Below are 24,856 nucleotides of genomic sequence, written 5' to 3' on the forward strand. Positions count from 1 at the left end.
CTACAGATGTGCCAGGCTGATTAGGACAATGTTTAACCTAATGCACTGAAAGACAAACTGTGTTTGTACAAAAGACTTACTTCAGGTACAGGATCCAACAGAGAGGCCTTCAGTCCAGGGGTCACACTGGGTAGGTATGGAGCCAGATCCTAAAACAAAGAGCCCAAAAAGTCAGAATCAGATTCAAAATGAGAGAAAACAGTCATCTTCATGTAAAGGACATTCACCCCTTATAATCAGCTAACATCCTGAGAGTTTAATTAGTTCCTCTCACAATACTGCAAACAAGCATAGTAAACTATTCTGGAAGTCCAAGAAACACCAGTTCTGTGCAGATCACTCAAAACCTTTTTAATGCTCACTCACAACCCTCACAGCAGTTTGTGTCTTAGGAAAATCCAACGCTCTTAACATTTACACAAGGTTTAAATGTAGAGATTATCAGCACAAAAATTAAACACAGATCTTCAGCCTAGAGTCAGGTCCTACAAATACTTTTCAAACAAATCCTGGACCCGTTTGTTAGCAGCTGATCTGTGTTTCACCTGTTTGTTTGTTCAGGCATTTCTTACATGGTAAAAATTACAAGACCTTTTTGCAGGGATAAACGGATAATAGCTAGATGACCAAAGCTGACAGTCTTAAGGATCTGAGAACTGTCACTATCCTTATAGTCATCTGCTTATTTACATACATTTAATTAAGAAGCTGCATAGATTCTAGTATTTTCTACCTTAACAGCAAAATCTCCAAGCCATATAAATTTTCTCTAGTGCCTGTCCCAGTAATCAATTAAAATACAGTTAGAGGGCATTTTTAGCACTCTACCTTCTGGTCAGTCAGGGAGTACATGTTCCCAATGATCTGGGCAGCCATTTTCCTGGTGTCTGTGGAACGATCCTGGAAAGCTCTCTGAACAATTGGCATGATCAGTGCTAAGGATGGAGCATCAATGAAATGGACAAATTTGGTATCCAACAGAGTCTGCAAACACTTCTGAGTCTTCCTGGAGGGGTCAGTGAGAGCATCCAACAGAACTGGAGCAATTGCTGTATATTTTTAAAAAGGAGAGAAAAGACTTTATTTGTACATAAACCAAAGTCATGTCAGGATGAGCTGGTGTGCTCTCATGGGATATTTTATGTCCTTCCAAAGCAACGAGCAGCACAAGGATCGGGGAAACTCTATTAACATCAATTGAAAAAATGGACAGGAACATTTAAAAAGCCTGGAAACAGCTGCTATCAAGCTTTCATGTTGTACTTCTGTAGGATTAATTTAATTTCTATATAAATTTGCATTTAATCCTAAATACCATTAACCTAAACCTTGCTATTATAAACCACAGTAACATCAGGACATTACAGATCCACAGACAGGTCTTACCCAGGATCTCTGGATTCCTGATGACAGACCCAATCTGCCTGAGAGCCTGCTGCCCTGCATTCTGCACCTTCACATGGGAATCTGTCAACACTTCAGTGAGTTTGGGCACAATGTTGGGTAAACAGGAAGAGAGTTGTTTGGGAGCACAGTATGCCATAGCCCCCAGCAGTTCCACTGACCCTGTGAACAAAGTACACCAAGAAAAAAAAGATGAAAGAAAGGACAAAACACAGTATTAAGAACTGACATGAGATGATAATCACATTTATTTCAAACTCAAATCTACCAGTCAGAAAAAACAAAGAAAGGCTGAAATGCATTAAGTCACTCTATGCCACCTAAAGACACCAAAAAATACTTTTGCTTTGTACGAGGGAAAAGGAATGTGTTAAGAAAATTCCAGGTTCTGAAGTACGACTAAAGAGACAGGATACAAACTGTCCCTTGAATATGCAGTGGGGAAAAAGGTTACTCAAATGTGTCAGGGAACTCAGCTGTAAAAAGCTGGAGAAGTTCAATATAAGACAATATACAATCATGGCCATGAGTAGGGATGAAGGAATACACAAGGGGGATGACAGCAAAGGGAGCTGTGGGTCACTCTCAATCATATGAGGCACATATTGGTCCATACCAGCTTTAGTTCTCCAAGATTCCTCTTCTAGGGCTGCAAGAAGTGATGGCAAAACCAGCTTCACTCCATGAGTACTCAGATTGCTCATTACAGCTTTGGCACAGTCATCTGCAGCCTCCAAGGAGAAGAGAACACTTATAAACTGTGACACAACACTGTTTTCCTTCCTCTGAGACTCTCTGGGAACAAAGCCTTCATGTAAATAGTGTCTCAGTACAATGATGCAGCTGGGCTAAGTAGCTCCCAATTAATGACCAACAAAATCAGATGCTTTCAGTTACTGAGAAGATCAAACTGTTATTAGTGGTATCTCAAGGGATAGGTCACCTTCTCTATTTGCCTCATTACAAACAGGATTCATATTCATATCCACTCCATCTAGGTTTTTTAACACTGTGACAGCAGAAATTTAAGGCACCTTACCTCTCGCACATACTGGTTCCCATCTCCAAAACAAAGCAGCAGGTGAGGCAGCACATGAACCACATAGGGCTCAAATAGCTTCCCAAGCATACTGCAGAGCATCTCGAAGGCAAAGAGAGCCCCTAAAAACCCAAGAAGGACAATCAGAGGAAAATACAACTTCATTTAAGGAGGATGGGAAAAGAAGATATAATTTGCTAAATATTGTTCCAAAAACACTCCAGTCTCACAGCTAAAGTCTCTTGCTTTCTTGCCCTTGTGGCTTGTGCTGTAGTAGGGATTTGTGGCCTCAGAAAAGGAGCTCTCCCCCAGCAACACCTGCCTTTGGAGGCAGGAGAAGTGGGGGGCACACCCATATAGTCTAGGACCAGAAATCCTTCTTCCATCACAATGTGAATCGAGCAGTTTTGGGACACTATACACAACCAACAGCCTCACAAGAGATACTTCCCATTTCTTTCTTGCCAAACTTTAGTAAAATAAATGTAGCTCAACCAAACACAAGGGTGCAGGAACTTCACCTGACCACAGTGGTAGTAGGTACAAGAGAAGAGCTAAGTATCTGGAGGGAAAAGCTCCTGTCCCTTACCCTCCCGCCGGCGGAAGTTCTTCTTGTCCTGGATAGCATCGGTCAGTGTGGTCATCATCTCCTGCTGCTTGAGAGAGAGGATGCCCAGGCCTTTCACCAGGCCTGCCAGACCATAGGCTGCACCTTTGCGCTCAGCATACTTATCAGACTCCAACAGCAGCTGCATCAGCTTCTGGATCATTCCTCCTGCATCCTCCTTAATTGCAGGCACTAGAGGTGGTAAACAGCTTGCCACTGACTCTTGAACCTGTAAAACAATCCACCAGATCACAAAACAGTCATTACTAACATAAATTCCCCCTAGAATGCACCCCAAGTAAAACACCTCTGTCACCATTTTTCATCTCTCTGCCATCCTTAACAGTATCCTGGTGTTAACCTGCCTCTGTGTGGAACCTGAAAACTCCCAAAAGCACCTACCTGCTGAGATGGGGTGGACAAGGCTGCTATCAGTTTGCCAACAATTGGTTTCACTTTAGGGTCACTCTTGTCCAGATGTTTTGCCAGTGACCCCATCAGAATGACCACACTTTGCCTGACAGCATCATAACTGGCATCATTAGGAGCATTTTTCAGGAATTCTTCAAACACTGGCAAGAGAGAGTTAACATTGTCCTGAAAAACAAAACCACAGAACTTGCCACTAGAGTCCACTCAGAATGAGATTTGCTATGCTCAGTGGACTTGTTTGTTCTTCTCTGAGCCAACAACTGAACAATCACACTGTATTTACAGTTCATTTCATGTGTCACATCACATAAAACCTTGTACCATCACAACAGGCAACAAATATTTCCTGCTAGAGAGAAATTAGCTCTTCAAAACTAGAATCCCCAAGCCTGCCAGCATGATGTTCTGCCAGAAGCAACACAAGCTCCCAGGCCTGAACATCAGTGCCTGCTCCTCTGTTTGCCCCATTTGCCAAGGGAGAGCAGAAACATCAAACGAACTTCACACTCTTTTATAAGAAACACGATGAAAGAATGAATGATATGAAAATACCCAACTGTCTTGGGCTAAACTAAAGAGTACAGGTATCTGTCCAGAGGTGACTGGCACATATGAGGAAATGAGAAGCTGAGCAATTCACACACTGCACACATTCCCCATCTGACACTGCTGGGGAAGAGCTGGCAGGGAGAAGGATGGTCCTCAGTTCCTCAATGTTTTAAGTTTAATTAAGCCAACAATCAGCAAGGTTTCATGTTTTGCTTTTGCATGAAGCCTGAAAAGGATTTCTCATCTTCACAGAATTAAAAGATCCCTGGTCTGATTTTACTTTCATTATTCTAGTTTTATAACATTTTAACTCCAGTTGATCCAGGGATATTACATTTTGTAGCAATGACAGGGATAAACCACACTTGGTCAACACTAGACACTAACAGAACAACTCTGAACACAAAAATTCCTAAATGAAAGTCTTCAGCTATTACAAGTAACGGCAACCTCTCAGAAATTAATATAAATTTAAAAAATTTAAAAATCTACAACACAGTATCTACATATCCATATCTACACCTTTTTTCCACTGGTAAAGACAGAAACATTCAGACTTACTTTGCCATGAGTGTTGAGTGTTGAAAGAGCTGCATCCAACATGCACTTCCTGACCTCAGGACTGCGATCATTCAGAGCATCCGGCACAAAAAACTGGAAGAGGGGCTTCACCTGAGAACTGTCCAGATGCTCTGAGAGCTTGTTAAGGGCCAGTGCTATGCCACACCTGTGAAGAAGGTGATGAGCCTGTGAGCTTACTGACTTCTCACAGAATTGAGAGCTCACAATCACATTTGCTATCAGCAGCAATTACAGAAACTGAGAGCAAGAACCATTATGGAAACAAAGTGCCTCAGAGTGTCCAACCGCTGTGCATTTCATTACATAACTCCATGCTGCAGTCTCCCACAAGGACAACAATCCCTCAGCCATATAATAGCTTTTATCTCAATTAAGCTTTAGGGATACTTGAGCCAACTTAGACATCAGGATCACTTCAACTACTGCTGAAATGCAGCAGCTTTACAAGGTACCTCAGCATTAAAGGACAGATTAGCTCAAGACAAGTACCAAACAAGATGATCTCCAATTAAACCTGTACAGAACATACAAGTAAACAGAAAGTAATTATCCAAACTGGAATTTGGCCAGTTCATTAAGGCCTGCACTGCTGCTCTTGAAACAATCAATGGCCCATACAGAGGTGGGAACATGGTAAGCTAAGACAAAAATCAGACAAGTCTGAGAGGGAAGGACTGGGTTTTTATCAGGACATAGAGATGACAGTATCTAATATTTTGACGGAGTTCTACCTGCCCTCAGTTTGCTTGAGGGGCACAAATACTCTCTACCAGAAGGACACATGAAAACAGCAAGTCAATACAACTGCCTGTAATTTCTTCTTCTAAATAAAAATCAAAAACATTTCATTTGGATACACAGGAAGTGATGAGATCAAGCTGAATATGACTGTACCTTGCTTCCCACTGGTCAGGAGGTGATTCAGATATCACTCGTCCCAAAGCATCCAAAACTGGAGGTGGCCTCTGAAAAGAGAAAATATTTCATTAAAATGCCTTTTCCAAGGATAGGCACGCAAGGAATTTGTCAACCATACCTGCAATACCATTTGATAATACTGCACAGACTTATGATACCACTAGCAGAAAAGCAAGGTAGAAAAACAAACAGAAAGCAAGTTTTGGGTCAAAATCACTTCAACTGACACTGCCCTACCACAGCCTTTCTGTATCACCTAAGGCACCCCTCCCACCTGTCCAATGGTGCCATTAGTGGCTGATAACATGAAGTTCAAGACACTGTCTGAACTGTCTGTGCTAAGCTCAAACAGGACAACAGTAGATTCAATGCACATCTTCAGGACAGACAAAAGGAAAAGTGACTGACACAAAATAAAGCAGCAGCTCATGTCTGTCAACCCCTGAGGGCAAGAGTACTTACATAGAGCTTCTCCTGGTAGATCTCTGTGAGCTTGCTCATGACCTCTGCTGCTTGCCTTCGGTACTGAGCTACAGCTCTGGAAAGAGCCTCAGCCCCTGCCTGTCTCACTGCCTCTTCATGGTAGATGACATCTTTGATGAGCAGGGAACACAGGTCAGGCTGCAGCTCCAGGCCCATGGACTCCCACAGCCTGCAGCACACACACAGAGGTGATGGGTCACCCTTCAGCAAAGCAGCCATTGCTACATGTACAAGTGGAGTGACCTCCAGCTGCCCTCCAGCTGTCCTCCAGGTGTGGGGCAAAACCCCTGAGTGCAGCTCCGTGCTGTGGGCAGAGAAGAGGTCCCCCTAAAACCCAATCAACAAAGAAGAATCCTTACCTCTCTGCCAGCTTCTGAATCTCATCTTCAACATCAAACTTGACTACCCAGAGGCGACGCAACAGGTTCAGTCCATTCTTCTCATCACTGTCTGGGGTTGGTAGAACCATTTGTAGTTCCATCAGTCCCTGAATTAGTTAACAGGAAAATCAGTGCAAGGATCTGGTTTTTAGAAACAGATGCTTTAAAACATTTAAAACTTTTGGCAAGTCAAGCTCTCAGTGGTTGGAAATGTCAAAATTCATGTTTACTTGTGCCTTACACTGCCCATGGTGAGATGGTGGGACTCAAGAACACAGGCAGGTTGCAGAGAGGCTCTGGTGACTATGGTCTATTCTGCTTCTAAGTACAGACAAGACAGCTCAGGTGGGCTAAACTCGAATTTGTTTCACAGCAAAGAACACCAACCACCCTTCTTGAGGTTTTTCTTTCTGTGTTCTCAGAAGTGACTAAACCTGAAGCTTTCCAATAACAAGGCCTAGTACAGACAGGATTTTTTTGACAGCTTCTCTCTTTAAGACTAAGCTCTATCCAATTGTAAACAGAAGGTGTTAAGTAGTCCTAATTATACCTCTTTAAGGAAACCAAGGTGTGGATAAACCCAGAGTACTCCTTTTTGCAGATAAATCCAACACAAAGAGCATGACTTGGAGCATTATTCTTCAGACTTGCCTCTGACACACTGCCCAAAGCCTGGCACCAAAGCTGAAGTCTCTCTGCATAAGTGTTGGAGAAGATTCACCTCCCAAAAACTTAAGGAATTTGGTGTGACCCTGAATGATTCCCACCTACCCTGAGAGCTGCATCTCGAACGTGCATGCAAGGAGACTGCAGGGCCTGCAGGAGCACATCAATCTCCTCCTGCTCGGCGTAGGCGCAGCCATCCTCACCGCTGCTGCTTGCGCACAGCGCTGTCAGCGCCTCCGAGGCCAACACCTACAACAGCACCAGCAAGTGTCACAGATTCCACTGCACCATGAACTGCTGTCAAAGCAAGCGCTGAGGGCTGTCACAGCAGAAGAAATTCCCCAAGAGCAGTGACAAAACCAAGACGTGACAAGTACAGCCCAACTCTTTGCTTTATATTATTGACCTTTCTGCCACCTCATCCCTTACAACAAACACTCAGAGGAGAGACTACTGAGCGTATCTGGCAGAGCAAGGCCTTAGAGAAAGAAAAAATGTCACCTCTGGAAGACTGAAGAATATATTTGGTGCAATAAAACCCACAGAAAAAAAAGATGCAGACATTTTAATCCAAGAATAACATAAGCAGAGAAGAAAACTGGGACTGTATCAACACCAGCATCACAGACTTAAACCAGTTGGTACATTTCCCTCATTTAGATGCTGATGAAACTCGGAGAATCCTGACTGTGGTTATGAAGCTGAGCACTCACCTGTAACCGTGGAGAACCTGTTCCTATCACCCGGGTCAGCAGAACCAGCATGTCCCTGCGGGGCAGCAACTCTGGGCCTTTCTGAAAGGTTGAGGGGAGAAAAGGGCAGGGAGAGAAAGGAAAAAGACTTTTACCTTGTGATTTCGAAGTGCCATGCCTATGTATGACACTCCTTAAAAAATCCCACTCAAAACCTAGGGCTGGACAGGTACCAAAACCCACAGCGGAAAACAATCCTATATACAGTTAACTCTAACTTGGAGAATTCATCTGCTTTGTCCAGTTTACACATCAGCTGTTTTATCTCATGGTTCATCTGAAGGAGGTCATCTGACCCCACAGCTCTCACCTCATCCACCAACAAAGACTGGCCATCTCCTGATGATCTCAGCTGAGCATGGACTGTAAGAATCTGCAGAATCTTGACCAAGAACTCCTCCTTGTCTTCGCTGTTATGGGGTGTCTCAGTCATAACTGTCTTCAGGAGAGGAAAGACTAAGGAAAATGCTGGAGCTGATAATGGGGCAGCACCTGTGAAAAGTAAAAACCATCCTGTGAATGCAGCTGATCCTCCCATGACTTGGTTGATAATACTGACTGGTATAAAATGTACACTTGAGTAGTTCATTATAAATAGGGCCAAGCTTCAGCCTCATGCACAAAGATGCTGAGTAAACCTAAGCATTTGCCACTTAACAGCACCAACAGTGTAGCTCTAACAGTGACTTTTAGCATTTCAGTGTTAGGTTAAGGGTAGGACTTGATGATCTTAAGGGTCTTTTCCAACCTAAATGATTCTATAATTCTACCTGGTTTCAATTAGAGTCACATTAGGATTCCAAATTACTACCAATACCTCAGGAGTATAGAAATACATACTGCAAATGGAATTGAAACAATTAAATTAATTAGATAGTCACTGAAAAAGTTCATTTGTCCCAAAGCAAGGCCTTGTTTGTCAGCTGCATTTCATTTAAACACTTCCTACCAACCTAGCTAACCTGTCATTCCAGCCTTCAGTTGGATCCTTGAGAATTAAGTCCTTCTAATTCTGGTGCAAGCTACAACTCCCGTCCCATCCTTGAAAAATTAAAGCTTTTGGATCCCTGCTGTTAAAAGATTTTGCTCCTTCCTTTCTACAGGGCTTTGGCTATAGCATATAACAAATGCTGCTTCCAGTCCTTCATTAGTCCAGTTAATATTCAAGTATCAGTTGTCTACAAAAAACATTTCCTTTCTATATCCTATCTGTGCTGACAGAGAATGCCCAAGTTTAAATTTCTAAATGCAGATGAAGAGCACTGCAGATACAATACTGCAGTATTAGTCAGCTTATGTAGGGCAAAAATACTGCAAAAGTAGTTCAAGGGAGAAATATTAAATCCCAAACACATCCTGAGCTCCTATTTAACATGAAGAGCGTCAGTAAAACCCTTTCTATTTCTCATGTGGGATTTTTCTCTCTGTTTGCTCAGTGTCTGTTTGCTTTTACACTTTTATTTTTTAATTATTGGCCAGATATTTTTAGCCTTAAATTACTGTCCCTCTAAACACAGCATAAGAAAGAAAGCTTTACTGGAGAAGAAAAATGTTCTACTGTCTCTAACAGTAGCTGGTATTGACCAACACGAGAAAGATTAGAGGATGTATCTTGGCATTTCAGCAATGAATAATAAATTCTATCATCCACATAACAAGGAGGTATGGTGTCTCTCAGGTCTCACAGTTACCTAATAAATTAATCTCTACTAAATCTTATCACACAAGTTCCTACCAAAGAACTTTGAAAACGAGGAAAGAACCTTTGGGAATATAGTACGGCTTGTCCAACAAAGTACTGTGGAAGCTACTGCCTTTCTCTTGCAAAAATGGGAAAAAAAATAGATATTAATTTGATTAAGCAATACAAGAAATCTTGAAGGACTGAAAATATTTCCACTATTTTCTGGAAATAAGCCTGAAAAAGGATTCAAATATTAATGAACATGCACTTACTATGACAATAAATTGCCCAGTGGAGACACCAAATTATTACTGAGATGGTCAGCACTGATCAACAAGGCCAACAGCCACTGGCTGGCTGTGACAGTGACATATGCCACAGTCACACCACTGAACAGCAAGAGAACTGAATTATGTGGTTAAGGGACCAAACAGAATCCCACATTTCCCTTAAAAATATATACCATCTACAACAGCAGCTTTTGATTGGGTTATCTGATGAACAGCTCCAAAGCCTGGGTGAAGTGAACCACCTCTACATCCCTGGAGTACACCCTGAGACAGCCAAATCCATCCCAGCCCCAAAGGACACACACCAACCCTCCTCTTCTGTACTCCTATCTTCAGTGGAGTGGCACAAGTACTTGTGCACTCTGCTGTAAAGAAGATTCTGGAAACAACCTAAATTAAAACTAACTCCAGGAAATTAAAAAAAAAAAAAAAAATCAAGAAAAAATGTTTACTTTCAATCAAATCATTACCTTGGTGCTTGCCTTCATGTTAGAGTGGAGAGAACTGCTCTTTCTACAATCATGCCAGTATAAAATATTCATGAACTGCAGCACCACACAGCAAACAAGCAGAGGCTATGGGCACTTCACTGCTGTGATCACAGATAACAAGCAATTATTTTGTCTCTCCACTTAGTCTCACCAAATCCCTTATGCTAAGTGGTGTTGAAAGGCAGGATCTGTCCTTGGCAAAGAAGAGCCTTAATTTCACTGCTATTATTTCTGTATGAACCATTTTAAGAAAAAATACTGTTATTTCATTTCTACATTAACTATAGTTGCAACACCACTTCTACTACCACTAGCAGAAAAAAACCCTTAAGGTTTTTCATATCTATGAACAGCTATCCAATTAAAAAATATAAAGTGAAGTTTTGCTATTATATTTTGCAAAATATAATACAAACTCTGAAAACTAAAACAGTTCATAGTTACTGGAGGTGGGGGCAGTGTCAGCAGGATGTACATTATCTACCATAGGTCGTACCTGGCTCTCCCTTGCTGGTTCGGCTGGGAATGGTGTGAGCATGCAGCAAACTGACCACTCTGTTCAGAGCAACAGGCAGCTCCTCCTGACACCAGGATTCATCTAATTCACACTCTGGTTTCATCAGGCGCAAGGTCACATGGCTGACTAGAGTACCTGGAATGGAAGAATAAAGAATCCATGAGAGGGCTAAACCAAAAGATTCCTCAAGAGAAAAAGGCCCAGGAACACAGACCCAAGAACTGTAACAAAGCTCTGGGCAAGAGCCCAGGCTGCAAAGAGGCTCAGAGCAGGAAGCCCAGCCCAGGGCTCTCAGGGGACAGATTTCTTCATGTGTGTGAGTTACACTCACACCCTCCAAACTCTGCAAAGGGAAGATGGTCCCACAGTGACCAGCTGCTCCTCAGAGCTGGTCACTGACCAGACAAGTCCTTATCTTTGGTCCCAGTCCTACCCAGCAGTAGGATCTCTGGGAAATCAGTCATCTCCCTAAGCACTGTTCCAGGTGGTTTTTCCTCTTGGCTTTCTGTGGATCTTACAGATACACCATCTGTAAAAGCAAGAATTTTCACCACCATCAAAATGACACACCCTGACCTTAAACAGCAACTGCAAATACTCACCAAAGGTTTTCAGTCGAGCAGGCATGACACAAGAAGCTAAGGAAAGAAAAGGTTTCTTAATCCTTGGAGCAGCCAAAGGAGATCGAAAAAGTGGCAAGAAGGAACTGATGAGACCAGGGATGTACTGAGTGAGACCGGGAGGCTTTTTCTTTATAACAGTGTCCAGGAGTCCTAGAGCTGTTTCCAGCTCATTATCAAGCTGTAAGAGAAACAATTCAAGAGATTACCATAAAACAAACTCCAATGGGAAAAAAATTGGGTTGTTAAATCTCATTTCTAGTAACAGAAACAAATCAGTGACTGATACACCATTTTCTCTATCAAAGTGATTTGGGTTATGGTGGCTTCAGAGGTGGCAAAAATACAACCAAAGCTCACCTCCTTCAGCCGTTTCCTTATCTGAGCCTCCCTTTCCAGCTGTGCATGCATCAGCTCCTTCTGCTTGCTCGTCAGCTGCACCTCATCCTTTATTCCCTTCTTCTTCTTTATCTCCTGCAACAGAGAGCCAAAGTCATCATTATCTGGGAGCTACAAACACCATCCCTTCAATTCGTTAGAGAAGCAAGTTGTAAACAGGGTTTTTTGCAATTTATTTTTAAAACAGTATCAAAATATCCTTCCAAGTATATTCCTCTTGAGTGAAGACACAAAATGCAAATCAGCAGGTTAACAAGACTTAGGTGTCCCTTTAGCAGCATAATGTAAGTTTCTCCACATTGCTCACAAATTATTTGATATCATTAAAAAATGCTGTCCAGTTCATTTACAGGGGATGGTATGTCACCCTCCTCAGAGCTAAGAGAAGTTAACTTTTGTTAAAAAAATGGGATACATACAGATAGAAGTATTCTAAGTAGTTCAGAGAATACTTCCCACCTACACACATATGCCAGAAGCCATGGAACAATATATGACTTGCAGTGAAGATGCTGACCAGCCTGGCATTCCTTTTTCCATCAACTCACCTCCTTCAGCTCCAGCTCAATGATTTGTTCCTTGAAGGAATAAGCTTTGTTCTCCCTCTTCATGTTAGCCTTTTTCATACTATCCTGTTGAGCACTGAGAAGGAAAAGTAGAGAAAGAATCAGCACTGCTGTGGACTAAGGACCAGGCATAAAAATCCAGGAACTTCTGTGCAGAACAAACATCAGACATACCCAGTCACCCACTGGCAAGAATAACAAATCAATCCCCAAATGCACAAAGAAACTATGAAAATGTACCTCTGTATTATAGATTTGTCATACAGCTCTCCTTCGGGTGTCTTCATGATGGCAAATTCCTCTCGAGTAACCTGGCACAGAGCTGGATTCTCCATTGTTGCTGAGATAGTGCTGATGAGCTGTGGGAGCACTCTGCCAGGTGAAAGCAAGGAGAGAGACCCCACTGCATTCATAGATGACTGTCAGGAAAATTAAGGAAATAACATAATCAGTCTTGCTTAAAATTGTCTCCAAGGCATATATGCCCACTGAGGCAAATTCATTGTTCAGTGGGTATCTGAATCTTATCTAAAATTCTACTCAGTTGCTGGTACATTCTTACCCTGTTAAATCCCAGCTCTTTCTCCCCAGAGACATTCTCTTCTAACCTCCCTCTTCCCCACCTTTTAGACAGCTCTCCTTCCTTATAGACCAGTTAGTACTGAACTCCTCCAAGATAGCTCCCAAAATGAACACAAGGAACGCAGTTTATCACCTGGTTCTCTGGACTGTAGGTGGTGATCCTGGGCAAGATGTCATTCAGGTGTTTGGTAATGAAGTCTTTAGGATCTATCTTCATCTTGATGAGGAGGGCTGGCCAAAGTCCTGGCTGCACTGCCACTAGCAAGAAGAGTAAAACGAACATAATAAACAAGAAACAGGTTGCTGGCACAACAAAAAAAAAGGTACAATAAAAACTCATATATTGACCATGAGTCTTATCCCTGCACTTACCTACAGATGGATGATGGCTCACCAGCAGCATCTCCAGGGCTAGCTTCTCTGGCTCAAAGGAGTCCACATCCAGCCCTGCCACACTGGAGATGACACAGAGGGCCTCATGCAGCACACGAGGTGGAATGTATGTCCTTCCCAGCTCCGACAGCTCTCCCGCCTCTGTCACCAGCACCTCGTGAGGCAGAATCTGAGTGGACAACATCAAACCTTCCTGAGACCTGAGCACACTTCCCCACAGTAGCACCAGGCTGAATGCCATCTCCCTCAAGTTTTCAAAGGAAAGAAGGGGATACAGGATAACAGCAAAACCAAAGCACAGGGATGACAGTGACAATAAGATTAAGAATGGAGGACTATACTGGATTTGGCAAGCTGGAGTAAAATAAAACTAAAATGATCACTTCTGGCAAGGATTCTGGAAAAGGTTGAGCCAGCTGGCTGGGAACAGTATGCTCAACTTCTGCAGTCTGTAAGCCAGGGCCAAAGAACCAAGATATAAAAAAGGAATGAAGCACTTGGTCTTTCAGCAGAGATAAAATCTGCATTAAAATAATAAAAATACATGGAAAACTACCTCCCCAAAACATTTTGAGTATGTCTTTTTTATGCATGTAGGAAAGACTAGGCATACCCCAGACATTGATACTGCGACATGCAGTAATCCAGTAACAAGTGGCATTCTAAGAGATGATCTGGAGCTGAATCCTGTTGACCATCAGGCTGTATGTCAATGCTAGCAGCAAACCTAGGGCATCTGTCTGAGCAGACACTCGCTGGCTACTCACCTTATGAGAACTGAGAACCACTTTGAGCTCCTCCAAGAGCCCATAGGCCAGCTTGTACCCTCCCAGAGAGGACAAGAGCTTCTTCACTGTTTGGTGGGCCTGCCTGCGGACGTGCCAGGTGCGGCTCAGCAGCACGGCCACCAGGGCACGGTGGTACTGCCTGCAAACACACACACACGGGGGGTTAGCCAGGGAGGCAGCTCTGCAACCAAGGGGACACAAAGGCACCAAGAGGTCAACATTCTGTGCAAAGCCCCAAGCCCACCCCACCCAGTGCCCACAGCAGCACTCTGGGGTCAGACAGGGATCGGGGACAGCAAGCCACCGTACGTACTGAACTTTGCTTTCGGGCAGCCTCTGTGCATGGTCCAAGAGCAGGCGCTCTGTCAGCTGCAGCACTGTACACATGGCTGGGGGAAAAGACAAATATTTAATATAGCATGAGACTTCGTAAGGAAACAGATTTTTCTACCTGAAAACAAATGAACGGCAAGCAGGACACATTAAAATAGCTCCCCAAGCTGAGCCTCTACATAATCTTCTCATTGAAGCTAGAGACAAATCCAGCTCAGATCTGCCAAGACTGGGAACTGAACCATGATTTCATTGAAATGTTGTTAGCTGGATCCCAGGACAATTTTCCTGACCATTGTGTGTGACCTATTTTGGTCTAAGTTGACAGAGCAAAGCAAATTATAAACACCACGCTCAGTGCTTCAGTTCTGTTAATTCCTGAGCCCTGCCAAAATGGCTTCAGTGGCAATGAAATGGGGACTGAGTGTCAGCTGTCACAAGGCCCTTCCATTTCTTTATCATTTGGAATGATAAATGAGCGATAACTCAGCTTCATCAAGAAATAAATTAATTAGTTTTCAAACTTAGACTAAAGCTAGTGTAGATGTACTCCTGAAGAGTACACAGCTCATTTTAAGCTGAAAATGTATGCTCCAGGGATCATAGAACAGGGCTAACAACATTAGTTCTTGTCAAGTACTAAGCAACAGAGTTAAACAGCAACTGGAGATACACTAACTGCCAATTTACCTTCCTCTGAGGCAGACTGCAAAAACTTCTCAGATGTAAAAATTTGTTTTTTCTCATCCAAAATCAGCTGCCAGAAACCACTCAGCTTAGACTCTGACAGGAAAAGAACAGATGTCCATCAAGGATGTTTCAAAATAAGTCAAAACTCATCAGTACACATAAAATACAGTAGAATTCTCTCTCCTGAAATCCCTCAAGTTACTTCTAGCCTTATTTGTCTTCAATTCTAAAGCCTCTCATTTCTCTCATGCAGAATTATAAACATGCCCAAAAAACACCAGCTGACAGAAATACTTTTATCTGACTTATATATGTGAAATGTAAAGTCTGATTCACCTTAATCTTTCATAGGGCAAACCTTCCTAGAGGTAAATAAGAGAAGGGAAGTGGTGTGTTGCTTCTGGTAGAACACAGCTGATTTTATATCCTGGCAGACGTATGGACTCAGAGAGCTCTTGTAATATCCTCTAATAGGAGACAGAATTCCAGTCCCTCTGCTTTCCAAAGGTTTGTAGAAACACTACCCAAATAACAATCAAGTAATACTTCCAATGCATCAGTCAAATCTGACCATGCAAAGTCAAGGTGAACATCTCCCGTCAGAATAAAGAAGAATATTGCCCTATGTGAATGGAAGCAGGAATTTGCAAAGCCATGGAAAAGTAAAAACTCCTGACATAAATAAGAGATGGGAATTAATCTTTCCCTGGTTTATAGAAGACCAATGATTCTCTGTGTAGAAACTCTACACAGATTAAGAAGTAGCATCACCTGCACACTGTCAAGAAGTATTAACCCTCAGAACCTGTTTATATTGGATTCTGCCAACTGTTTTGTGACCTTACCAGTTTGTCCCTCAATTACAGACATCCTGCAGATCAACAAAGCTGCAGCAACTCCTTCAGTTACCATGGGAACCTGAGTACTTTGAGATGCTGCTTTTTCTGCTGTCTGGATCAGCATGGGCAGCAAGTCCATTCCCTGCAATAATGTGTCACCTGAGGGGACAAAAGAGACACATTACAAAACAACAGTCCTCACTTTAACACCGAGGTATCAATGGTTTTTCTGCTGCCAGGAGACAAGGAAAGGAATCAGACACATACTGGGAACACTGAATCTCCCAGAGTATTTGCCAATCACTATCATTATGCAACTATGAAAAGCTCAATGGCAACCACTTCAGTCCTTTCCTCACAGACAGAACAGTCCCATCTCAATATATTAAGTTTCTATTCATGGGATGCAAAAGAAAATGCTAATTCAGTTACATTAAAGGAATCACTTCAAATCACAGGAAGTCTGACTTCAAAGATTAATGTTTCCCTAAGAGAGGGAAAGCAAATTCCTGGCAAGCCATGAACATCTGTTTCATTTCAAACATTCAGAAGTTAAGGAATCCCAGAGGTCTACAAATATGGATGAAATGCTGCAGTCAAAGGGGGCAGGACCAACAGATGTAAATCTCTAGAGGATCAACAAAAGAGAATAATTCCTCAAGTTCTTCATTTCAAACACAGGAATTTTTTTAAAAAGTTTCCAAGAGTCACAGCCAGAGACCAGTGGCCCCTGAGCAAGAAATCTTACAATTTAGGTGTAAAACAAAAATAAGGCAATCAAAAATTACTTTGAGATCTATGAAATACAGCATGATGGGCAATGATTTCAGTTATACAAGGAAACAAACCATCTTTATAAACCTGAAGGCAAAAGAGAGTTTAAGGAGAAATATGAAGGACGACAGTAAACAGGCATTGCCTTACAAAATCTTTCCTAATCTGCACAACTCTCTATATCAAGATGTACAAAGGTTGGTAACTCTTCTCCTAAGCCCCACAGCCAAGAGTTATTAACAGCTGCCCAGTTTTACCTTTGAAGGAGGCTAGCATGCACTGCAGGTAGGCATGTCTCACCGCTGAAGTTGAGGTTTTAAGGCTGAAGGCTTTCTTTAGCCATTCTACCAGCTTTTTAGGAACTTCCGTGGTGAACCGAACACACCAAAGAGCCAGGACAGAGACTGCATGAACCAATGTGCCTTCATGGACTGGGGAGAAACACAGATAGTTTTCACATCAGTTCAGCAATTGCAGAGAGCACAGAACATAAAACAGAAAGCAGCTAACATCAGGATGCAGGAAAAGAACACTTGCTCCTGACAGGCACAGCACAGTCTCCATGGGGTTGCTCATCAAAACAGGGCAACAGATGCTGGCAAGAATCCAGATTTATCCTGAATAACCACGTGAAAATCCTGCTCGAGATGAAAGCCACTTAGCAAACCCAGAACAAAGGCAAGAGGTCTCACCTTCTTGTTGCAGGAAAGGGATGAAAAGCTCAGCCACAGTTGCACTCAGAGCCTGGCTGGAGGGTCCAGAAACCACGTGGTGACTAAGGCTGCCAATCCCTGAAAGAACAGAATTCTCTCAGCAGTTCCCAAACTACCAGCACAACATCTAAAACCAATCAAGAATGACCCTTTACACTTCAATCCTTATACAGACATCTCTTGTCATTGCATCTGGATATCACATCCACCATGCACCACACTGCCAGATCTCTGTCTTCACTTTCATTCTGGGTACCAGTCATCTTTGAATAAAATTTTTGGCCTACCAGCCAACTATTTTCTTTGAGTAGAAAGTCAGGAACTGGTATGTGGTATCCAGCACCCTCTATGGCTTCAACTACAGCCAAGCCAGAGTGACAGGCAGGAAATCCTAAAGGCTGAGGTACAGATCCCTTCCATTCAGCCTTCTGCTCAATTTCTTCCACTAGAGAAGCAGCTTTCTTCTAGGATCCTCACCTGAAAGGACACTCATCTTCTGAGCAACAACTGTCAGCTTCCCCTCTGAGCCTGCCAACAAAATCACAACGGTGACAGGTGATTGCAGGCAACAGCTCTGTGTTACATCAAGAATCTCCTCCAAAACACAAAAGCTTTCCCCATTATCCCTGACCCAGGCTGAGCCACCCCTTCCATACAGGCAGTAAAGAGAACAGAAAATACAATACATAAAACTCCTTGAGGCTGTCAAGCCTTGATTCATCCCCACTGCTTATCCTACAATTTCCTCACCCCCTAAGATGGCAAAAAGGTGCCTGCCCAGCGACTCCACAGCCGAAGGATCACTGCACTGCCGAGCCAAGTTCTTTAACGCCACAACTGCTTCATCCATCAGCTGCACGCTGTTGGATTTCAGATGACCTAGAAAATAACACATGAGCTAAGAGATCCTTACAACAAACTGCATAAAATCAGCAAATAAGGATTATCTTTACATGTGGCTTAATGCAGCTTCTGGAACCATCATGTGAACTATTACAGTTCCAATTTACAGCATTATCCTCCCTCCCGCCTAAAACAACCTTTTCACCAGCAATCAAGCTGTTGTAGGTACAGCCAGAAAGTTGCAGAAAGCTTTATTCTGAATTTGTAATTTCCTCCAGAAGTGAGAATACTTACTGGCCAGTCCTTTCACAATGTCTAGAGCATACTGGCTAAGATCCAGGTTCACAGATACCAGCAAGCAAGAGATTGCTGACAACATAAGAGATAAAAACAGTTATTTAACAAAATGTGATATGCCATTAGCATTTAATACACTCTTCCCCACAGTTCACATCAAGAGCAGACAGGGTAGTAAGGAGTAGGAGTAAAAAAAACCTACTGAAATTGATGCCCAATGAACAGAAGAATTCAGGATTATTCTTAGCACTCAGCTGTGAAATCCTGTCCTTGGTGCAAGCAGTAACTATCACATACCCTGACACTTGGGATCACATCACAAATGTTGCTTCTGCACATCTAACCCTTGGATTCCAGACAATCCTGCCTGCACTTGAGGACCAAAAGCAAAGCCCAGAGTGACACTGCCCCAACAGCTCCAGAGCACTAAGGATCTAGGCTCTTTGACAGAGCAATGCAGAGATGACAGACTCACTTTCAATGACGTTCTCAGGACTCCGCAGCAGGGATTTCTGCAGAGTTGGCAAAACAGAGTCCTTGAATTCGGCATGGGACATGTAGCGAAGCAGCGGAGAACAGCTGTCCTGCAAAGGGGACAGGGCACTCAGCACAGAGCAGTGCTGCCTGTGGGACAACATCACGAGTAGCTCTAAACACTGTCTCACCAGCACGTGCTTCTGAGGCTTTGTCTTGCTCATAAGGATGGTCTTCAAGTAGAAATCCAGGAGAGCACTCTGAACAAGCAGAAACACCAGATTACAGCCACATCTCAACCTGTACACAGCTCCCAGCACACCATCAAGTGCCAATCTGGACACCCCAACTCCTCTGAAAACTTTCCTTCCACCCTCCCATGAGCCAGTCAAACAGAGACCAGTGTTTCCTGCTCTATCCTGAGCCCAACAATCAAACCACACTGAGAGCTACATGCTGCCTTTCATTCCCACAACAGGGACAAGGCAGGAAGTTCTATGCTGGACATCCACAGAAATGCACAGGTAACACCAAAACAGCCACAGATTTGGCACCTCCTCTCTGAACACACCCCAGTTGTTGTCAGAAGTGCAGGACTACTGAATTGACAGATAGTGAAACCAGGGCAGATGCTAAGTACCAGCCTCATTAAGAAATCTATTCAGTCCCTTCATCATAACTAGGGATGCTCCTTATTCCCCCCAGAAAAAGCTGTACGACAGATCTACCTTGTATCGTTTGATAATATCCATCTCCTTCTGGGCTGTGCAAAACTGCACCACAAGTCCCAGCATTGCAGCGTAACTCTGGTTTGGTTCAAGCCCAAGAATGACAGATAGGTACTGATCCACCAGATCCTGGTTCTTAAGAGAAAAAAAGTAAGGCACATTAACACCACAGAACAGAACAGCTGTAGAATATGGTAGATAATGTAAACATCACCTCTTTCCACAGCCTGTTCAACTTCTTCACAGCCCCATCCACTGCCTGCTTGTGAGAGCCTCCCAGGACTTCCAAAAGGAGCAAACACTGAACCTCCACCTGCCAAAGGCAACAGCCAAAAAAAAACCTTTGTGCACCTGCTTCTCAGAGAGCTCATATCAAACAAGACATGCCAAATGTCAATGATTGTCAATGATTAGCTGAATCTGCTTAAGTCTTTAGATCATCTAAGTTCTTCCAACAAGCTGCCTTGGCTTTTATCTCACACCTCTGAGCAGAACCACGCCTAACAGTTTTGGAAACACTGCAAACAGATCACATCTCTTCTTAAAATCTGTTCCAACTATATCCCAGTGTGGTATGAGCAAAGTCACACATTTGTGTAAAGGAAGGCTAAAGCTCTTTGACACTGTATGACAGAGTATCACACAGAGATATTTGAAGGGAGGCACAAGGACCTCATGCCACACTGCAGATGCCCCTCAGACCCTCAGAGGCACCAGGAGCCATCTCTGTGTGCAGAGCAACTGCACAGGTGCAAGACTACCCCACTCATGCTTTAGGCACCTCCTGCTTTCTCCAGGGGAACAGGAGAGATCACAGAACACCAAATCCCCCTCTAAACTTGGATTCTAACTTGGCGTTTCCAGTTACATTCAGAATTCTTCGCAACATTGCAGCAACTTAAAACACATTAGAAGTATTTAAGTCCATATCTGCTATGGGATATTTCTGCAAACCTTAAAGAACCTACCAGTTTTTTCCATGTTTCTCCCTGTCTCTTGTCAGGTGTTGGAAAGACTGTGCGTACAAGCAGGCATGTCCAGGAGAGTGCCAGCAACGCTGCAGATCCACTGCTCTTACTGTTGTACAAACAGGAGGGGGAGATAAATCTACACTTCCCAGAACATAACTTACACCTACTAGACCATTACAGACCCATTTTGCCCAAGTTACAACAGTACCTGACTGACATGTAATTTTATCACACAAAAATGCAGCTAAAGTCTTAGTTTTTAAAGGAAATAATCAGCCCTCAGAAGTTGGTTGTTTCAGCTCTGGTTTGACACTCAAAGCTTCCAAATGGCACAAGAGGCAGCTGAACATTTGGCAGGTGATGAAATCCCCTTTCCTAATAATTTTGAAGACTGTTTCTTGAAAGAGTTTGCTCCTCATCTCCCCAGACCTGAAGTTTAACAAAGGCTAAACTGTAACTCAGCCCCTATCTACCAGCAGTTATACCAGAACATTTTCTCTGCTTTCCCAGATGACATGAAGAGGTAAAAGAACATCTGAACAGAATTAACAGCTTTGTCTCTAAAGGCTTTGAACACCTCTGCCAAGCAGCAGCAGCAGCCTCATTCTGAACAGGAGGAATCACCAGCAACTCCGAACTGCTTCCACCCAAAGCCACTCACCTGGGTACTCCAGCCTTGCCGCCAATCCCTGAAGACTGCAGTGAGTGCAGCAGGTTTTTTGCCGTGGCCTCAGGCTGGGATTCTGCGAGTTGCTGAAGGGCCGACTGCAGAGCTCTGCGGGACGCCGCATCCCTGTGACAAACACAGGTCATGAATTCCTAAACCTGCCACACTGCCCCATTACCACCCCTGCACCACACTAAGGTGTGCTCTGCTTTCTCATTTCAGCAGTCAAGCTAGTGACTGTTTTATCCTTGCTGTTCTGCAAAGTGGAGAAGTTTCTGGCAGAAACTTCCACTCCCTTCCTCAAGTGACAGCAGTTATGTGGAGGCCCTCCAGCAGATTGTAGAAGAAAATAGGTTCTGAACAGCTCCTCTACAATGGACCATGATTTAATCCCACCTGAAATTGTCTAAAAGGTATCTAAAAGACAGCTCAGTCTTGCTTCACAAGGACATGGGTGTTCATTCTTCCAAACTGAACCGCAGGATTAAAATTCTAATTTCAAAATTAAAGGTAAAATGCAAGGCAAATATTGTAAAACTTTTTAATGTCAATCCTCCCCTGAGAATGTAATTACAAGATGACATTCTTCAGTGTCATATACATCTCTGCGACACTGCATGCTAACATTTCCAGATGTTCCAGACCAATGTAACTACTAAATACTGATAGATTATATAATACATGCTTTCCACATCAATTTACTCACCGGTATCGATGCAGAGTAAGGCAGAAGAGTTTGCAAAGGCCTTTCACTGCACCCTCTGGGAGATCTGTAAAAATGTATTTCAAAACACTTCATAAATCACTGAGCTCTTAATCTTTAACACAAACACGATTCACTTCATGACTGAAATCAGTAAACTATTTGCATCTATGAAATTACTTGCAAAAATCACAGTAAAAGTTTGGTTTTTTTATACATTATCTGCATTTTTTTAAAAAATGGTAAAACTGGAACACATAAAACATGGTCATCTTCAGAAAATGAGAGAAATAAGTTTAAAAATTTTGCTTCAGCTGTTTTATTAAGACTACCTGTAAGCTTCCACACTCCCCATCTCTATATATGTGTGTATCCCTAAAAGAACAAGAGTCATGAAAGAAACTCAACTGATACATTAATGAAGAACTAACACATACAATGCTACAACTACTGACTGGAAAAAGCAGTTGTGCCAAAAGCTGGGGTTCTGTGCTACCCACAAATCCCATGCTTGGAATTAACCCTGTGATGGAAGCACTGGCTCAAAACGCTGCCAGCCCCCTCCTTCAAGCAAATACCCCTCACGCAGCCTTTTGAAACAAAACATTTTCACATTCTCCTCCACCCAGGTAAGTTAGGTAAAGGTAAAACTTTTACCTTTCCCAGAAATGCATTTTCCCAGCTCACTGAGGATCTCTCTCCGCTCCTTCACGCTGGCTGTAGTTACTTTCACTGCAAACCGCTTCAGTGTGTCAGAAATCTAAAACCACAAAGCAGAAAAAACATCAGACTGCCTTTGATATCAACCCACAGAACACAAACCAGGGCAAACAAAACATGTCACTTGCTGCCACATGACCCCTTAGTGTCCAAATGTGAGCATCCATCATCTCGTCCACTAAGGAAGGGTCACTGTGCTTCACACACTGTGAAACTCCATCCCCAGGGCTGAGGGATGACTGCTCTCCTTTCATCTGTGCTCTCATGCTCTGTAAGAGACACTTACCCCTCTAAAAGTAACACAGAGTAAGAGCTAAGACTCATAATCTGGAGTACAGGACCTTTCAAAGCAAAAAATAGCAGCTTTCAGAATTCAAAGGAGCTTCGCCCTGTGTTACCTCCTGAAGTCCAGGTAGTCCTGAAGGAGCACTCCAACTGCAGACAACCCAGGGAGACCTACACACCCAGATTTTCTGCAGTTATATAAACCAAAGCACAGCTCTCCAGGAAAGGCTGACCAATTTTATATCATCTTTCTGAAAGGCAGTGAATAAGCATATCTTTCAAAGCTCATCAAAAACTGTTCCTTCCCTTTTCAATCCTTTTTGAAGGGCTCCTCAAAACTACTTTCAGTGAAGCTTTTTGCCAACATGCTGGAAGGCTAATCCTGCACAGTGGCTTCCTGGCTTTCAAAGTCCATCCACACCTCCCTGAGACTGTGACCATTTCACACCCACAGGTCTCCTTAAAAACTGTCTGGAAGCAGTGCTGCACCTCTGAACAGTAAGGCTGGGTTGAGCTGCAAAGGACGACCAACAATGTCACTGACACCAGAACCAAAAAAACCAGCTGCTGTTACGGACCTGCTCTTCTCTCAAACCTTTCAATTACATGAGCTCATCATACGCAAACTCAAACCAAGCTGCACTTACTCATGCTGCTTAATGATGACAGGGAGATGTGCGGACATGAAAAATGTGTTAAAATTATCCTAAGTTTAGAAATGAAAAAATATAAATTACGTGTAACACTACAGGACCTCACCAGCATCTCAGCGACTTACACAAACTGCAAAACCTCGACTACTCATGGAGTGTCTATGGAAAAGCCTCTGGGACATGCTTTGCCAGTTTGCTTTTTATTTTTATTTTTTAGGATGTTTATGTATACATTACAAAGCTAGCATACCACCAATGCTGCTGCAAACAGGTACAGAGGACAAAAGCAGTATCTGTACAAGGACCTGTCGCTGAGCAGACTGGGACTGGGAACATCCCAAGCCCCTCAGGAGCAGCCGGCGGTCCCAGGCATTCCGGGCACAGGGAGCGCTCACACGCGGCCGGGCGGTACGAACCGGGAGCAGCCGCACACGGCGCCGCAGCCGGGCGGGACGCGGCTCCTGCCGGGCCTCGATGGGGCCGGGCCCCGCCGCCCCCCGCTCCGCCCGGGTTCCCCGGCGGCGGCTCCTTCCCGCGGGCCGGGCACGGCGCGGGCGGCTCCGCGGGGCCCGCCCCGCCTGCCACGTCCCCGGGCGGCTTCGGGCGCCGGCCCGGGCCCCGCAGCCGGGCCGAGGGCGCAGCGGGGCGGGAGCGGAACGAGACGCGGCCCCGGGCGCGGCCCCCCTGCCCGGGCCGGACCCAGTGCCGCCCGCCCCGCACTCACCTGCGTGTCGGCCGCCATCGCTCCGCCGCGACCCCGGAACCGGTAGCGGCTTCCGGGGCGGGCCCGGAGCCACGGCGATGGGCGCTGCCCGCCCGGCCCGGGAGCCCCGGCCCCGCCGCGCGGGGAAGCGGAAAAGGACAGGACGGGCGGCGGCTGCACCGCCCAGACCTGCTGCGGGCAAGGCCTGTGCCCGGCCCGGCCGGGGAGAGCCGCGCTGCGGCCCCGAGAACCGTTCCCTCGCCCCGGCCCGAGAACAACCATCGCCCTGGAGCAGGGCCCCTCGGGTTACACCTTCCCCAA

The 24,856-nt window shown here is 44.1% G+C and overlaps 1 protein-coding gene across 2 annotated transcripts in view; it reads right to left on the reverse strand.

The window, feature by feature from the left end:
• The window catches only part of GCN1 (GCN1 activator of EIF2AK4), a 38,159-nt gene extending 13,562 nt beyond the window's left edge, over positions 1–24,597 (reverse strand). For both annotated transcript variants that reach the window (XM_058851425.1, XM_058851423.1), the window contains exons 1-39: positions 24,557–24,597; positions 22,832–22,934; positions 22,178–22,241; positions 21,466–21,597; positions 20,802–20,910; positions 20,048–20,146; positions 19,834–19,968; positions 19,297–19,365; positions 19,107–19,215; positions 18,629–18,703; positions 18,242–18,370; positions 17,969–18,019; positions 17,471–17,569; positions 17,036–17,209; positions 16,011–16,163; positions 15,166–15,258; positions 14,456–14,531; positions 14,122–14,281; positions 13,334–13,523; positions 13,095–13,219; positions 12,620–12,798; positions 12,362–12,455; positions 11,775–11,888; positions 11,397–11,595; positions 10,774–10,929; positions 8,123–8,304; positions 7,774–7,854; positions 7,166–7,309; positions 6,374–6,501; positions 5,994–6,183; positions 5,508–5,578; positions 4,593–4,758; positions 3,453–3,647; positions 3,033–3,279; positions 2,444–2,565; positions 2,021–2,135; positions 1,387–1,566; positions 829–1,049; positions 81–149 (exon numbers count right to left, since the gene is read on the reverse strand). In XM_058851425.1, the coding sequence (XP_058707408.1) occupies positions 81–149; positions 829–1,049; positions 1,387–1,566; positions 2,021–2,135; positions 2,444–2,565; positions 3,033–3,279; positions 3,453–3,647; positions 4,593–4,758; positions 5,508–5,578; positions 5,994–6,183; positions 6,374–6,501; positions 7,166–7,309; positions 7,774–7,854; positions 8,123–8,304; positions 10,774–10,929; positions 11,397–11,595; positions 11,775–11,888; positions 12,362–12,455; positions 12,620–12,798; positions 13,095–13,219; positions 13,334–13,523; positions 14,122–14,281; positions 14,456–14,531; positions 15,166–15,258; positions 16,011–16,163; positions 17,036–17,209; positions 17,471–17,569; positions 17,969–18,019; positions 18,242–18,370; positions 18,629–18,703; positions 19,107–19,215; positions 19,297–19,365; positions 19,834–19,968; positions 20,048–20,146; positions 20,802–20,910; positions 21,466–21,597; positions 22,178–22,241; positions 22,832–22,934; positions 24,557–24,574 (5,016 nt within the window). In that variant the 5' untranslated portion in view covers positions 24,575–24,597. The remainder of the gene's footprint in view (positions 1–80; positions 150–828; positions 1,050–1,386; positions 1,567–2,020; positions 2,136–2,443; positions 2,566–3,032; positions 3,280–3,452; positions 3,648–4,592; positions 4,759–5,507; positions 5,579–5,993; positions 6,184–6,373; positions 6,502–7,165; positions 7,310–7,773; positions 7,855–8,122; positions 8,305–10,773; positions 10,930–11,396; positions 11,596–11,774; positions 11,889–12,361; positions 12,456–12,619; positions 12,799–13,094; positions 13,220–13,333; positions 13,524–14,121; positions 14,282–14,455; positions 14,532–15,165; positions 15,259–16,010; positions 16,164–17,035; positions 17,210–17,470; positions 17,570–17,968; positions 18,020–18,241; positions 18,371–18,628; positions 18,704–19,106; positions 19,216–19,296; positions 19,366–19,833; positions 19,969–20,047; positions 20,147–20,801; positions 20,911–21,465; positions 21,598–22,177; positions 22,242–22,831; positions 22,935–24,556) is intronic.
• Between the last annotated feature and the right edge of the window lie 259 nt (positions 24,598–24,856).

The sequence above is a fragment of the Poecile atricapillus genome, chromosome 16 (genome assembly GCF_030490865.1).
Source record: "Poecile atricapillus isolate bPoeAtr1 chromosome 16, bPoeAtr1.hap1, whole genome shotgun sequence".
NCBI classification, from domain to species: Eukaryota; Metazoa; Chordata; class Aves; order Passeriformes; family Paridae; genus Poecile; species Poecile atricapillus.